The sequence below is a fragment of the Lissotriton vulgaris genome, chromosome 7 (assembly GCF_964263255.1).
Source record: "Lissotriton vulgaris chromosome 7, aLisVul1.2, whole genome shotgun sequence".
NCBI lineage: Eukaryota > Metazoa > Chordata > Amphibia > Caudata > Salamandridae > Lissotriton > Lissotriton vulgaris.
In genome coordinates, this window is record NC_141695.1 from 1,767,747,085 (window position 1) to 1,767,764,255 (window position 17,171).

A 17,171-nucleotide genomic window follows, 5' to 3' on the forward strand; every position below is an offset into this window, starting at 1 on the left:
AAGCGGGGCGGGAGGAGGCCCTGAAGCATAATTGCTCCAGGGCAACGTCGGGACGGGCTGCTAGTATATATATATATATTTATATATATATATATATATATATATATATATATATATATATATATATATATATTACCCAGTAACAGTTGCCACTGGGTAGTTATAGTTAGGTTGGCGTTTCGACAGGAAATGTATTTCTTGTGCTGTAAATAACTTTGATTGCTGTTTGGTGAACAGCCACAACATTTTCAAATAACGTTTTTCTGTTTTTTTGCAGTTTGTGCACAGAAAGTTTCAGGGAGATCCATCAAATGAGGACCGAAAAAATGGAGGTCCCAAAATGCAAAATTTGCATTCATTTCCCATAGACTTTTTTTTTTAAAGTGCTAGCGCAAAAACTGCTGAACGGAATGACACTTAATTTGGCAGGAAGCTGGATCTTGGTGCAGAAAGTGTGCTTTGTGTGATTTAGTGTATATCTGTGCAGTAGTTTTTGAGACATTAAATCTCAAAAATATTTTTCTTTCAGGACGGTTGGATTCAAGAGACTCTCATGAGAGTCCCTCAAACCCAATTTTGAAAAACAGAGTGTTCTGATTAGCTTACGAAGCTTTTTTACCATTGACCCATTTTGCTCCGGTGCAACCCCTATGATCGGCTGCCAGCAGCATGAAGAAAAATGTTAACAGCAACTCAACACCCACCTTGTAAAAACACCAAGAAACATGCAATAAAAACCGTGCACACCTTCTACAACTGGGTCTCCACTGCACGGGACAAAAATATACCAACAAACACCAAATCCAGAATACTGTGGGTTAATGACAATTTCAAAAGAATGAAACACAACTGAACACATTACAACACAAATGGAGAAAACCAAGTAATAAAACAGACAAAAGCCTCCTGCAGCACTATGCCAGAGCCTACAAGAGAGCCATCAGAACCACAAAAACACAGCACTGCTCCACGTGCATAACTAAAGCATATGACCCTTCCAAGGAAGGAAATACAAATCTAATTGACGTCAACAATCTAGGGGCATATTACCAACAACTAGCGATAATTATCGCTAGGTTGGCTTAGCGGCAATATTTTTATCGCTGAGCTGCGGCGATTTTTATCGCTTAGGAGCCTTGACATTATCAAGGTTTATCTCCTAAGCGATAAAAATCGGACAAAATGCACGAATATCGCTGAAAAGTCCGCGATATTCATGCATTACCGAGCAAATGCTCTTAGCCATTTTATCCACCTCCCATTGGATAACATGGCTAAGAACTGCTCAGGGCAGGTGTTAGCTTTTGGAGATATTCGCGCCTAGCGCGAATATCTCCAAAAGTTGGTAATAGGAGATAGCGATGTTAGAGACTGTTTCCAGTCGCTAACATCTTGGCACGCCCACTTTGCATGTCATTAGTGATAAATATCACTGACATGCAAAGCGGGGCCCAAGATGGTCGCTATCTCCTACTAGCGGTCGCTAACTGGTGATAGCGACAGCTAGGTAATAGGGAGATAATTTTATCTCCGCTTTCTTGGCTTTTAAAGCCAAAAAAGCGGAGATAAACCCCCTCGATAATATGCCCCCTAGAGTGCCTAAACATGGAAACACCACGATCACAAGGCTTCAGTGACCAAATCTCCAATGAATTGATCTAAAAAAATTATGAAGATTGAAAATTACTTGAAGGAGAACACAGACAACACCACAGTAATATGCAACGTAACCACTATAGAAAGAGACGACAATAACCATCTATCAATGCATACTTTCACACCTTGTTACAAAAAGAATTCCTCTGTATTTTCATTGCATTCAAACCATCAGGATCACAATCAGATCCAACACCACCAAGAGTCTTTAAAGATATCCGTTGCTCGACCTGTGCAACTGAGGTAGCCAGTTGCCCACTCAACACGTCCCTGAAACAAGGTTAATTCCCACCTGAGCTCAAATCCTCCAACATCAGACCTCTCCTCAAACAGAAAAAACATTGACCCATCAGATCCAGAAGATACAGGCTCATATTAAAAGGACCATTCTTGGGAGTGTTTACTTAACTCTCAAATTTTACAGAACATTATGGCTTACTGTCAGACCAACAGGCAGTTCTTACCAGAAAGAGGCGTCTAGTCAGCCCTTACATCCATCTGGGAATGACCTAAAACTGACAGTGGACAAAAGGGAGTGGCTGCCTTATTACTTCTGGATTTATCTGCTGCATCTGAAGCTGCCCACCACCACACCCTTCTGCAACGGCTTCACAATAATGGAATCCATGAACATTCTTTAATATTGATTGCTTCGTATCTAATAGGCCGACAAAGTGTAGTCTACCTACCCCCTTTGACATCACCTCTTCACACAGAGCAATGTGGAGTTCCTCAGGGCTCCATCAAATCCCCTCTAGTATTCAACATGTACCTAACTACTCACTAAATCTTACAACCTCGCATGTTTCAGCTATGGAGATGACATCGAAATAATGTTAAAAATGGATAGCCCTAAAGACCTCTACAACTCAAAACGTGATTACAGCCTTCGAACAATAAACCCTTCGGGGATATAGAACCATCTAAAGCTCAATACCACAAATACAGAGAGTATGACATGTGGACAAGGGCAAAACTACCAGGCTACCAACAAATGGCCTATGCCCCTTCAACAATATCAAGAGAAGTTAAAAAGCTAGAAGTAACCATGGATTTAGACTTATCCTTGATACCACATGCTATCAACGTCGCAAAGAATGCCTTTCACAAAATGAAAACACCATCCCTTGTATACCAACATAAACTGCAAGCCATCCTCACACTCGTATCTAGTTTAAGCTGACTTCTGCCACCCCCTGCTCTGTTTTCGTGCCGGGCTCACGGGCGGGCCTTTCTGCAGGCATCTGAGGTTGGCACATATTACTTTTTGCTAACTTAGGGAAAGTTTTTTAAACTTGCCATTGACACAAAAGTCTTCTTTTTTCATACAGTTTATCTGTTTTTCTTAGCTGCTTCAAAAAGGCATGGTTAAGAAAACCAAGGGGTGTAAAATCACATTTTCACACCTGTAATGCTTCCCACAGTCCTGAATCATTGCAGTGCCCTTGAAACTAAGATGGCAGAAACCCATAATAACATCAAAGGAGCAGGGAAGGAAGAAAGGACACCCTGAACTTGTTCACCCCACAATGAGCTCAAGCCATGAGCTCATTGTGGGGCGAACAAGTTAACTACCAGCGTGATTGCAAACTCCACGCAGTATAACGCCGCTGAACTCAGCTTTTGCCTTTAACCTTCTCTACACATTATAGTGCCTCAAAAATATATAGCTGCATATTGGGGATTTTGGTCTCAGGCTTCATCTGTTGCCTGTTGTATTGTCGTTCACATTTGGAGGCGTATTTATATGACCCTTGCACCACCTGTGCGGCACTTTTTGTGACAGTCCGGTGGCGCAGTGTCCTGCTTCATATTTACCAGGCAGCACTAGGCCACTTTTTTTTAGCTTCAATGCTGACTCGTAAAGATCGTTCCTTTTAGCAGAGTTTTCTGCATTAAAGGGGCATGCAACGGGTGTTGCTAGAGCAGCAGGAAGGCCACCGGCCCTGCCCAATGGCAAATACTCATAAATGAGGCCAATGTTTCTGCCCCTGGAGCATGTGCCGTGGTGCAGTGGATCAGCCCAAACTGTCCATGGACTCTCTTCATTTTAGTGACTGTACAAAGCCTGTGCACATTGTCTAATGCTCTTTCAGTGTGTGGGTTTGTAATTTTATTTGTGTATATCATATTTAAAAAACCAGCAGATTACTTTGCGTGTAATTCAGCTTCCCGTTAAAAGGTCCTTATCCTTCTCCTTTCAGGTCTGGCACATGGCTCAGCTCTAGGTGTGGTGCCTGGCTATTTTTTTAAAAATGTATTTAATACTATACTTGCAGATGGTCTTTTGGTCAGCTGGCTTCATCCTAGGATCAGTTAAACTGTTATTCACATTGTGCTCCCATCACCACTGCAAACAGGGGTGCAGGAGTTCACTCCTCAGTACAAGGTGGCTCCCTCCACTTAGAGGGGCTGCACAAACCTCTGCATATTTGCTTCAAAATAGTTCCTTTCTCTTCAGTCACAAAGGTGCTTGTTGGACCTGGCCTCGTGGCGTGGTTCCCTCCCCTGTTCCCCAGCACCCCGTGAGCGTAACCCTGCACCCAGAGTTCCCTGCGCAGCGCACCGTTAGCGTAGCCTGCCCCCAGAGTCCTGGTCGTCCCACTCCTGTACACCCAGACCCCATAACCGACGACCAGCCCTGCTTATCCCGTCCCACTCCCGGCTCCGAGCGCCTAGAACCTGCATGCCCCACAAGGTCCGGCAGCCATCTTCCTTCCCCGAGACCCCTGACTCCCTGGGCCTAGCATGACCCTGACCCCAGTGAAACCTAGACTCCAAGGCGCTCCAGTCCCGGCTGGGGGGTAAAGGGCTTCCCGAGTGAGATAAACCAAGGAGTTTCGATCGCAACTCCGGCCTCGCCTGAGAGACCGGTTTCTGTCACACCTTTGGCCTCCCCCTGTGGGCCAGTTTCGATTGCACCTCTGACCTCCCCGAGTGCTGGCTCCAGACCCTGCTGGGCGTCTGGGAATTACTGGGCGCATCCTCAAAGGATCAAGGAGCCAACCACCGGACCTCCCCAACGACCAACCCCCAAGACACGAGACCTCCGTCTGCGAGGGTCCGGACATCAAAGGGCCACTGGACTATATCAAGGCCCACACCACAACTAGCGGGCAGTTGTATCCTGGACAAGAAAGCCCTGCTGATCTGATCGCGGCTGACCCTAAGGAGAACTCATCTTGAATCGCTGAGCCCTGCTGACGCTGTCGCGGCTCCTTCTCGTAACACGGAACTGAACCATTGGAGCCCTGCTGACGCTGTCGTGGTTCGTCCTCACAAAAGACCGAACTAAGACCTCGGAGCCTTGCTGACGCTGTCGCGGCTCGAGATTGACCTCGAAACCACCTGAGCCCTGCTGACGCTGTCGCGGCTCGAGCTTGAACTCAAAACTACCTGAGCCCAGCTGATGCTGTCGCGGCTCCTCAAGACCTTCTCCGGATCGAGCCCTGCTGACCTCGTCGCGGCTCGAGGAGTACTCTGGTCCGGCCGGACCATCAACGCTACCTTCACGACCTGAGCCGACTCGACGTGAGTGAAGCAGCTAGTACGACCATCATCTTCGTATCCCCCGGCTCGAGGACTGAGAGCTGTGCGCAGGGTACATTTCGTACTGGCCTAAAGACTAAGACTGTCCCACTTCCCTCTCCCCGAATTTCTGCAGACTTTACGATCCCTCGATCGCCTGTAAATAAGATTACTGATTCATTTTTATTGCTTGATAAAGAACTTATTACTGAATACCTACAGTGTGGTGTCCGTTCGTAAGTGTGGTGTGAGCTCAGTGGGTATGATCCTAGACTCGAAGTCCCCACCGGTGGGGTCCTCACGATAAGATTCGGCAATATCTGAGGGAGAGGTGGGTCCTGGGGTGGTCGGGTGAATACAACCTGGCCCTCTGAGATCACCCCTTCTAACAGTGCTTCAAAGTGCACTTTAGTTTTTAGCCTTTGATACAGCCTCTTTGTAATGTTCAGGCTGCTCTTTGGCTGACTGGTTAAACAAGGATGCATTTACTGTCTGCTTGTTTAAGTTGCGGTTATAAAGTGTTTCAGTGGCATTGTAACATTGTATCTGCTGCAATTTGAGTGCTTGGTTAGTGGGTGATTTATTCTGGTCTCTGTCACAAACAAGACTTAAAAATGCAAGGGTGGCTGGATTGCTTGTTATTTGGAAACATGACCAGTGGAGCAGCCACATCACTGAATCATTTTTAAATATAATTTTTTTATTGCACGCTCATGACAGTTATGTTTAGGTGGGGTCAAATGTTTATTTTTGTGGTATATATTTTCAATAAAAAAATATTTTAAAAAAAACATTAACTCATACACCAGCTGGTCAAGGCCAGGCCTATTGTCTTTGCCAATGCTTGTTAAGGTTGCTGTGGAAATCAATTGAATTGACACTGTAGCTACCTACAAACAGCGTGTTCCAATGTGTGATGATTTCTTCTCGTCACCTTCATAAACAATAAAGGCAGAATCCATGGACTCACTCAAAGACTTGTTAAAAAGATTATTACTGTTAAACTGGTGAATGCTTTTAAAATGTAGCATTTTCCTGCAAGCATAGTGTAGCCACATTTATGTGGCAGTTTGTTTTGTGTTTATTTTTGAGGCACATGCTGGTAAAAAAATATAAAAACATGGGGGCTTATTTACAAGCCCATTGTGCCACTTTTGCGTTACTTTTAATATGGGAAAAGTGACGTATGGTTGGCGCAAGCGACTTGTAAATAAGCCCCATAATTAGAAGCACAACACTCGAGTGCGAAGGCCAGACCACTTTGCATTGACAATGCTTGTTTCACCTTGAAGCTTACATGCACCAACTCGTCCCTTACAGTTTTGCATTACTAATAGGAAGTGATCGAATGTCACATGAAGAGGTCCCCTGTCACGGTGGCCAGCTCGTGGTTTGTGGGTGTTTGGGGAACTCACATTTTAAGGTTTCTGTCCCCCCCTCTCACCCACCCTGCCAGGAAATGTCTTGAACGGTCTTTCCTGAGTCTCTGTACAAGTTCCTCTTAGCTCTGCATGAAGCCCAGCCAGGCTGTGTGGGTTGCTTCATAAAGACAGCCCTTGTTGTGCCTTGCTCCTCCCCTGGATGGATGTCTCTGTGTTCTCACAGATCTCTCTTTCAGATTCAGTCTTGTGTGGCCTGGTCCAGCCTTCCATCATCACTGTAGGTTCCCTGACGTGGACGCCTCCACAACACACTCGCTCTGATATTTTGTGTTATATCATGACATGTCATGTCTTGTCGTGTGACATCATATCTTGTCGTGTCATGCCATTTCTTGTTATGTCATGCCACCTGGCTTCCTTATCTTGTGGGCATTGTTGGAGGACGCAATAGTAAGATGAAATGGGAGGGCATTGGTGGGTGCAGTGAACCAGCCCCTGTCTGAGAAAGCCTTGGGTGCTGCTCTGGGACCATTACAGCCCCCTGCAGAGCAGCGTGGACTGTCTCTCCCATCCACGGGGACACGGGTGAACTCGCTTCAATGCGCCCGCGATGAATGGGAAAGGCAGGTTATTTTAGCCAGCAAAGACTACTCAATGTGCAGTTGACATAGAAGCGTTGCTGTTCGGTCACTAACACTTCCATAGTGTGATCAGGGGCACCATGGAAACAGCAACAAACATTATTTTGTTATTCACCTCATCACACACACTGCACTAAGAAGAATGAACACATTGAAGTTAACAGTATTTATTGCGTCAGGGTCTAAAACTACTACAAAGAGTGTTATAAAGACAGTAAGAAAGCACGTTGTGAATAAAAAGAATAACATATTTCTAAGATGTTTAAAATGTCCCTTAACATGTCATTAAGAACCTAACACCTGAACGACCTCTTCTATGCGCTATAGTTAGAGTGTTTGGAAGGCAGAGCAACTTGTAGTCCAGAGCTTCTTAAGTAGAGAGACGCACTGCAGGCCTTGTTGACGGGACAACAGCGCTCCCGGCAAAGGGCGAATACCGGCTGCGGTGGAGATCCGTCAGTGTTTCTCAGTGTTATGAGCCGCAGGTGAGATGTAGCGTCTGTGAAGTGTGAAGTGTGCTGGCAGCAGGTGCGACCGTCTCTGGCAAAATCTCAGACAATAACCTGCGCAAAGGGCCTCTCCGGACAAATGGTCGGGTGGTAATCCTAATATTCGAAGGGCCATACTTATGAAATGGTGGCGCAGGGTAGCGCAGCAAGTCACTGCGCGGTGCTGCCCTGCGTCACTGGGAGAGGCCTGGAATGCACCGTATTTATCCAATACGGCACATTCCTGTCCTTTCCCCTTTCGCTGGCGCCGTTTTGCAGCTAAGCACCAATGCAGGCACCCTTGCACCATGATACAGGAGGGCCCCAGTTGCATGCAAGGTTGTTTTTGTGCAAGAAAGGGCATCTTCCTGCCCAGAAACAATCCGGAGAAGCGAGGGGAGATTAAGATCGTTATTCTCATCACGCCTCACCGGGGGAGGCGTAGATTTTGGAGCAATCCCAGGTTTATAAGTCCTTGCAAATCTCAGAATACATCAAAGACCATTGGAGTTGCTTGGAAACACCCACCGCAGCGCCCTTGGAATGCCTCAAAGACCATGGGAGTTGCTTGGATACACCCACCGCAGCGCCCTTGGAATGCCTCAAAGACCATGGGAGTTGCTTGGAAACACCCACCGCAACGCAACGCCCATGGAATGCCTCAAAGACCATGGGAGTTAACGCCCATGGAATACCTCAAAGACCATGGGAGTTGCAAGGACACACCCACCGCAACGCCCATGGAATGCCTCAAAGACCATGGGAGTTGCTTGGATACACCCACCGCAGTGCCCTTGGAATGCCTCAAAGACCATGGGAGTTGCTTGGAAACACCCACCGCAACGCCCATGGAATGCCTCAAAGACCATGGGAGTTGCTTGGAAACACCCACCGCAACGCCCCTGGAATGCCTCAAAGACCATGGGAGTTGCTAGGAAACACCCACCGCAACGCCCATGGAATGCCTCAAAGACCATGGGAGTTGCATGGAAACACCCACCGCAACGCCCATGGAATGCCTCAAAGACCATGGGAGTTGCATGGAGACACCCATTGCAATGCCGATGGAATGCCTCAAAGACCATGGGAGTTGCATGGAGACACCCATTGCAATGCCGATGGAATGCCTCAAAGACCATGGGAGTTGCTTGGAAACACCCACCGCAGCGCCCATGGAATGCCTCAAAGACCATGGGAGTTGCTTGGAAACACCCACCGCAACGCCCATGGAATGCCTCAAAGACCATGGGAGTTGATTGGAAACACCCACCGCAACGCCCATGGAATGCCTCAAAGACCATGGGAGTTGCTTGGAAACACCCACCACAACGCCCATGGAATGCCTCAAAGACCATGGGAGTTGCTTGGATCCACCCACCGCAGCGCCCTTGGAATGCCTCAAAGACCATGGGAGTTGCTTGGAAACACCCACCGCAACGCCCATGGAATGCCTCAAAGACCATGGGAGTTGCTTGGATCCACCCACCGCAGCGCCCTTGGAATGCCTCAAAGACCATGGGAGTTGCTTGGAAACACCCACCGCAACGCCCATGGAATGCCTCAAAGACCATGGGAGTTGCTTGGAAACACCCACCGCAACGCCCATGGAATGCCTCAAAGACCATGGGAGTTGCTTGGAAACACCCACCGCAATGCCCATGGAATGCCTCAAAGACCATGGAAGTTGCTAGGAAACACCCACCGCAATGCCCATGGAATGCCTCAAAGGCCATGGGAGTTGCATGGAAACACCCACCGCAACGCCCATGGAATGCCTCAAAGACCATGGGAGTTGCTTGAAAACACCCACCGCAACGCCCATGGAATGCCCCAAAGACCATGGGAGTTGCTAGGAAACACCCACCGCAACGCCCATGGAATGCCTCAAAGACCATGGGAGTTGCTAGGAAACACCCACCGCAACGCCCATGGAATGCCTCAAAGACCATGGGAGTTGCATGGAAACACCCACCGCAACGCCCATGGAATGCCTCAAAGACCATAGGAGTTGCTTGGAAACACCCACCGCAACGCCCATGGAATGCCTCAAAGACCATGGGAGTTGCATGGAAACACCCACCGCAACGCCCATGGAATGCCTCAAAGACCATGGGAGTTGCTTGGAAACACCCACCGCAACGCCCATGGAATGCCTCAAAGACCATGGGAGTTGCTTGGAAACACCCACCGCAACGCCCATGGAATGCATCAAAGACCATGGGAGTTGCTAGGAAACACCCACCGCAACGTCCATGGAATGCCTCAAAGCCATGGGAGTTGCTTGGAAACACCCATCGCAACGCCCATGGAATGCCTCAAAGACCATGGGAGTTGCTAGGAAACACCCACCGCAACGCCCATGGAATGCCTCAAAGACCATGGGAGTTGCATGGAAACACCCACCGCAACGCCCTTGGAATGCCTCAAAGACCATGGGAGTTGCTTGGAAACACCCACCGCAATGCCCAAGGAATGCCTCAAAGACCATGGGAGTTGCATGGAAACACCCACCGCAACCCCCATGGAATGCCTCAAAGACCATGGGAGTTGCTAGGAAACACCCATCGCAACGCCCATGGAATGCCTCAAAGACCATGGGAGTTGCTTGGAAACACCCACCGCAACGCCCATGGAATGCCTCAAAGACCATCGGAGTTGCTTGGAAACACCCACCGCAACTCCCATGGAATGCCTCAAAGATCATGGGAGTTGCTTGGAAACACCCACCGCGACGCCCATGGAATGCCTCAAAGACCATGGGAGTTGCATGGAAACACCCACTGCGACGCCCATGGAATGCTTCAAAGACCATGGGAGTTGCTAGGAAACACCCACCGCAATGCCCACGGAATGCCTCAACGACCATGGGAGTTGCTTGGAAACACCCACCGCAACGCCCATGGAATGCCTCAAAGACCATGGGAGTTGCATGGAAACACCCACCGCAACGCCCATGGAATGCCTCAAAGACCATGGGAGTTGCTTGGAAACACCCACCGCAACGCCCATGGAATGCCTCAAAGACCATGGGAGTTGCTAGGAAACACCCACCGTAACGCCCATGGAATGCCTCAAAGACCATGGGAGTTGCTTGGAAACACCCACCACAACGCCCGTGGAATGCCTCAAAGACCATGGGAGTTGCTAGGAAACACCCACCGCAACGCCCATGGAATGCCTCAAAGACCATGGGAGTTGCTTGGAAACACCCACCGCAACGCCCATGGAATGCCTCAAAGACCATGGGAGTTGCTTGGAAACACCCACCGCAACGCCCATGGAATGCCTCAAAGACCATGGGAGTTGCTTGGAAACACCCACCGCAACGCCCATGGAATGCCTCAAAGACCATGGGAGTTGCTTGGAAACACCCACCGCAACCCCCATGGAATGCCTCAAAGACCATGGGAGTTGCATGGAAACACCCACCACAACGCCCGTGGAATGCCTCAAAGACCATGAGAGTTGCTAGGAAAAACCCACCGCAACGCCCATGGAATGGCTCAAAGCCATGGGAGTTGCTTGGAAACACCCATTGCAACGCCCATGGAATGCCTCAAAGACCATGGGAGTTGCTAGGAAACACCCACAGCAAAGCCCATGGAATGCCTCAAAGACCATGGGAGTTGCTTGGAAACACCCACCGCAACCCCCATGGAATGCCTCAAAGACCATGGGAGTTGCATGGAAACACCCACCGCAACCCCCATGGAATGCCTCAAAGACCATGGGAGTTGCATGGAAACACCCATCGCAACGCCCATGGAATGCCTCAAAGACCATGGGAGTTGCTTGGAAACACCCACCGCAACGCCCATGGAATGCCTCAAAGACCATGGGAGTTGCTTGGAAACACCCACCGCAACGCCCATGGAATGCCTCAAAGACCATGGGAGTTGCCAGGAAACACCCACCGCGATGCCCATGGAATGCATCAAAGACCAATGGGAGTTGCTAGGAAACACCCACCGCAACGCCCGTGGAATGCCTCAAAGACCATGGGAGTTGCTAGGAAACACCCACCGCAATGCCCATGGAATGCCTCTCTTGAGCTGAGTAAGGCAACGCCGCGATTTGCATGGCGTTGCCTTACTCCAGATTCATGAAGTCATTCAAACCATGCAAAGTGGCGTTGTGCGGCTTCATACATCGGACTTAGAGGCTTGCATCATTCATGTGCCACTATGCATGGTGCAAATGTGAAGCAAGCCTCATGAATATGCGCCTAAAGTTTATTAGGCTGACATAAGTTCAAGAATGTCTGAAATAGATTATGTGCATTCATTTATGCGTCCCAGAGTTTCCTGATCAAAGTATAAGGTAAAAGTATATCAATTCAGACGATACAATTTTGATTGGGCATTATTGTTTTGGTTTTAATTCAACCTTGACATGATGGAAAGGACACGTTTGATCCAGACAAATGTCGCACTGATGGTCTTATCTGTGTCACTAATTGAAGGGCGCAATGCTTTCACAGTTCTTAGAAAGGTACGGTCAGGTGACATCTGCATCTAATAGCAGACATGACAATGATTTAATGGTACACATGACAGTGATTTTGCATAAATTGGGGAAGATAGCAGCTTCCATTGTTTGAGAGAAAGGATGGCGGCCTCCATGTTTGAGAGGGAGGATGGCGGCCTCCATTGTTTGAGAGAGAGGATGGCGGCCTCCATTGTTTGAGAGAGAGGATGGCGGCCTCCATTGTTTGAGAGGGAGGACGGCGGCTTCCATTGTTTGAGAGGGAGGATGGCGGCCTCCATTGTTTGAGAGGGAGGATGGCGGCCTCCATTGTTTGAGAGGGAGGATGGCGGCTTCCATTGTTTGAAAGGGAGGATGGCGGCTTCCATTGTTTGAGAGAAAGGATGGCGGCCTCCATTGTTTGCGAGGGAGGATGGCGGCCTCCATTGTTTGAGAGGGAGGATGGCGGCTTCCATTGTTTGAGAGGGAGGATGGCGGCCTCCATTGTTTGAGAGGCAGGATGGCGGCTTCCATTGTTTGAGAGGGAGGATTGCGGCTTCCATTGGTCAAGATGGGAGTACACTGACATTTTCTAGCAGACTGCACAGCTTCATGACTCTCCAGTGAGTACACTGACAGTTTTTGTAGCACCCACTTTAGAACACAGCCCATGATAGTCACACAGCGCTACATCATACAGACCTGTTCAATGTCCATTATGCTCCAGATGACATAGATTGCACAGCTTACACAATCGACAATCAACAATCACTGTACAGTTTACGCATATCACCAATTAGCATGGACTGCACAATTACCCTAATGAGCCAGCTAGCTGCGTTTCTGGTTTGCACAACGCGCTCCTGTGGGCAGTTTTGAAATGATTGACTAGTTAACACCAATTACAGTTTCCAATATGATCTCTTTGTAACCACAAACTCTAAGCAATCATGGAACCTCCATGTAGCACCAGTGTATTTTCCAATAATGTTCCAGTTTTTATTAGCATCCTAGTTCAAAAATATTTCATTGTTTTGCAGTTACTGCAGTGTCCAATGGGACCCACACTGGCAGTAAGCACTATTACAAACTTTCCAAATGGTAACCATCCAATCAGCAACTATTTTGTCCTTCACAAATGCCTAAAGTTTTCAACAATGCTCCCACCGCACACACTGTACAGTATTAAGATTTCAGATAATATTAATGGTACATATTCCTTAATGTTTCGGTTAGCACTGATCGCAAGCCTTCTAAATGCTGTGGTTAGCAAGCGTTGCAAGCTTCCACAATGGTGTAGTTAGCACGCTTTGCACATGGGCTCCATTCTGTGGATATATCTCTGGTTGAGGGCGGCTACAAAGCTGTGATAGGCACCTGTTGCAAACCTCCACAATGAAATGATTAGCATTGTTACACTGCTTGTCATTGCTGTGGTTAGCACTCTTTGCAAGTCTCTCCACAATGCTGTAATTAGTATATATTGTAAGTCTTCACAATGCTATGGTTAGCACCCTTTGCAAGTTTCAACAATCATGTGATTAGAATACATTGTAAGTCTCCATAATGCTATGGTTAACACCCCTTGCAAGTTTCAACAATCATGTGATTAGAATACATTGTAAGTCTCCACAATGCTATGGTTAGCCCCCGTTGCAAGTCTCCACAATGCTGTGGCTAGCAACTGTTGCAAAGCTCCACAATGATGTGGTTAGCACCCTTTGCAAGTCTCTAAAGTGCTGTGATTACTATGCATTGTAAGTCTCCCCAATGCTGTGGTTGGCACCCCTTGAAAGTCTCCACAATGCTGTGATTAGTACCCATTGTAAGTCTCCAGAGTGCTATGGTTAGCACCAGTTGCGAGTATTTACAATGTTTTGGTTAGCACCAGTTGCAAGTCTCCGCAACGCTGTGGCTAGAATACATTGTAAGAATCCACAATGCTGTGGCTAACATGCCTAGCAAGTCTCCACAATGCTTTATTAGTACCCATTGTAAGTCTCCAGAATGCTATGGTTCGCACCAGTTGCATGCCTCCACAATGCTGTGGTTAGCACCCTTTGCAAGTCTCCACCTGTTGCAAGTCTCAAGTATGCTGTGGTTAGCATCCAATGCAAGTCTACAAAATGCTGTGGTTAGCACCTTTTGCAAGACTCCACAATGCTGTGGTTAGCACCTTTTACAAGTCTCCACAATGCTGTGGTTAGCACCTTTTGCAAGACTCCACAATGCTGTGGTTGGCAGCCTCCAAAAGTTATGGTTAGGTCCCTTTGAACAGCCTAGCAATGACCCAGCGAGTATATAATCACACTATCTGCTTCCACTGGCCCCCTTTCTGCCCATCTGCCATCTCATCATGCTGGGATCTTGTCTCTAGGCGTTTTTCAATAGAGACATTTGAGATTCACACCTCCCAGTTCCCACTGACTAAGCTACACCTATGCCCCTGACAAAAGAGCTCTTCGGCAGTGGGATTTTCACTCACTCACACCTCTTACCTGTGTGAAGCAAAGCTCTGAAGCTGGCACCTGTGACACTCCCAATCCAGCTCTTCAATGGCTTTGTCATGTTGCAGGTACAGTGAATGCTGATCTGTGTAGAGGCAGGGTCTCTTCCAGCCCTGTGCACTCCGCCGTGTGCGGAGTCAGGGGCCTCCTGTTGTCTTGTACAGTTCCCTGTGTGCTAAAAAAGAACCTTTTGCAGCCCTGTGCAATCGCCTGCCTGTAGTGAGAGTATCCTCCGGCCCTGTGCAGCCCCCCTGTGGTCAGCGATCAAGCCTCCTCCGGTCAGTGCAGTTCCCTGTGTTTAGAAACAGAACCTCCTCCGGCCCTGTGTAGTCCCCCGGGTTCAGAGATCGAGCCTCCTCCGGCCCTGGGTGGTCCCCTGTGTTTAGAAACAGATTCTCCTCCGGCCCTGTGCGGTCCCCTGTGTTTAGAAACAGATTCTCCTCCGGCCCTGTGCGGTCCACTGTGTTTAGAAACAGAGCCTCCTCCGGCTCTGTGCAGTCCCCCGTATTTAGAAAAAGAGCCTCCTCTGTCCCTGTGCGGTCCCCTGTGTTTAGAAACAGATTCTCCTCCGGCTCTGTGCAGTCCCCTGTGTTTAGAAACAGAGCCTCCTCCGTTCCTGTGCGGTCCCCTGTGTTTAGAAACCGATTCTCTTCAGGCTCTGTGCAGTCCCCTGTGTTTAGAAACAGAGACTCCTTCGGCCCTAGGCGGTCCCCTGTGTTTAGAGATCGGGCCTCCTCAGGCCCTGTGCAGTCCCCTGTGTTTAGAAGCAGAGCCTCCTTCGACCCTATGCGATCCTCTGTGTTTAGAAACAGAGCCTCTTTCGCCCCTGTGCGGTCCCCAGTGTTTAGAGATCGGGCCTCCTCAGGCCCTGTGCGGTCCCCTGTGTTTAGAAACAGAGCCTCCTCCAGCCCAAGGCGGTCCTGTGTTTAGAGATCAGGCCTCCTCAGGCCCTGTGAGGCTCCCTGTTTTTAGAAACAGAGCCTCCTTCGGCCCTGTGCGGCCCCCTGTGTTTGGAAACAAAGCCTTCTCCGTCCCTGTGCGGTCCCCTGTGTTTAGAAACAGATTCTCCTCTGGCTCTCTGCAGTCCCCTGTGTTTAGAAACAGAGCCTCCTCCGGCCCCAGGCGGTCCCCTGTGTTTAGAGATCGGGCCTCCTCAGGCCCTGTGTGGTCCCCTGTGTTTAGAAACAGACCCTCCTTCGGCCCTGTGCGGTCTCCTGTGTTTAGAAACAGAGCCTTCTCCAGCCCAAGGCGGTCCCCTGTGTTTAGAGATCGGGCCTCCTCAGGCCCTGTGCAGTCCCCTGTGTTTAGAAACAGAGCCTCCTTCGCCCCTGTGCGGTCCCCTGTGTTTAGAGATCGGGCCTCCTCAGGCCCTGTGCGGTCCCTTGTGTTTAGAAACAGAACCTCCTCCGGTCCTAGGTGGTCCCCTGTGTTTAGAGATCCGGCCTCCTCAGGCCCTGTGCAGTCCTCTGTGTTTAGAAATAGAGCCTCCTACGGTCCTGTGCGGCCCCCTGTGTTTAGAAACAGAGCCTTCTCCAGCCCAAGGCGGTCCCCTGTGTTTAGAGATCGGGCCTCCTCAGGCCCTGTGCGGTCCCCTGTGTTTAGAAACAGAGACTCCTCCGGCCCTGTTCGATCCTCTGTGTTTAGAAACAGAGCCTCCTCCGGCCCTGTGCGATCCTCTGTGTTTAGAAACAGAGCCTCCTCCGGCCCTGTGTGGCCCCCTGTGTTTGGAAACAGAGCCTCCTCCGTCCCTGTGCGGTCCCCTGTGTTTGGAAACAGAGCCTCCTCAGGCCCTGTGCGGTCCCTTGTGTTTAGAAACAGAGCCTCCTCCGGCCCTAGGCGGTCTCCTGTGTTTAGAGATCGGGCCTCCTCAGGCCCTGTGCGGCCCACTGTGTTTAGAAACAGAGCCTCCTCCGGCCCTGTGCGGCCCACTGTGTTTAGAAACAGAGCCTCCTCCAGCCCTGTGCTGCCCCTGTGTTTAGAAACAGAGTCTTCTGCGGCTCTGTGTGGTCCCCAGTCTGTAGCGACAGAGCCTCCTCCCGTCCTGTGCAGCCCTCTGTGTTCAGAGATCGAGCCTCCTCCGGCCTTGTGCGGTCCCCTGTGTTTAGAAACAGAGCCTCCTCCCGTCCTGTGCAGCCCCCTGTGTTCAGAGATCGAGCCTCCACTGGCTCTGTGCGGTCCCCGGTCTGTAGCAACAGGCTACTCCAGCTCTGTGCAGTCCCCTGTGTAGATACACCCACTTATAATCCTTCCTTTACCGTTCGTGGCACAGATCTATCTCTCAGTGACCACGAAGAGGAACTAACTTGGCAGTAGCTAATCTCTGCGCTGAGGTCATTTTTGCCACCAAAAGACAAACAGGGAAATTAACACTGCTCTATCCGCAAACATTTTTTGAAAAACATACTTTTTGACCTGTATTTTAATACATCTTTTGAGATGTGAAACATGCCCAGTCAGCAGTTCAGCTTCAGAGAAAAAGACATGGTGCAGCCACAGCACTTCCGC

General features: G+C 49.2%; 1 protein-coding gene across 1 annotated transcript in view; it reads right to left on the bottom strand.

Moving 5' to 3' along the window:
• Positions 1 to 16,879, bottom strand: part of LOC147706626 (cell adhesion molecule CEACAM6-like) — a 103,942-nt gene extending 87,063 nt beyond the window's left edge. Inside the window, exon 1 of the mRNA XM_086933116.1 lies at positions 14,658 to 16,879. Coding sequence (XP_086789242.1) covers positions 14,658 to 14,727 — 70 coding nt within the window. The 5' untranslated portion in view covers positions 14,728 to 16,879. The remainder of the gene's footprint in view (positions 1 to 14,657) is intronic.
• Positions 16,880 to 17,171: the final 292 nt, after the last annotated feature.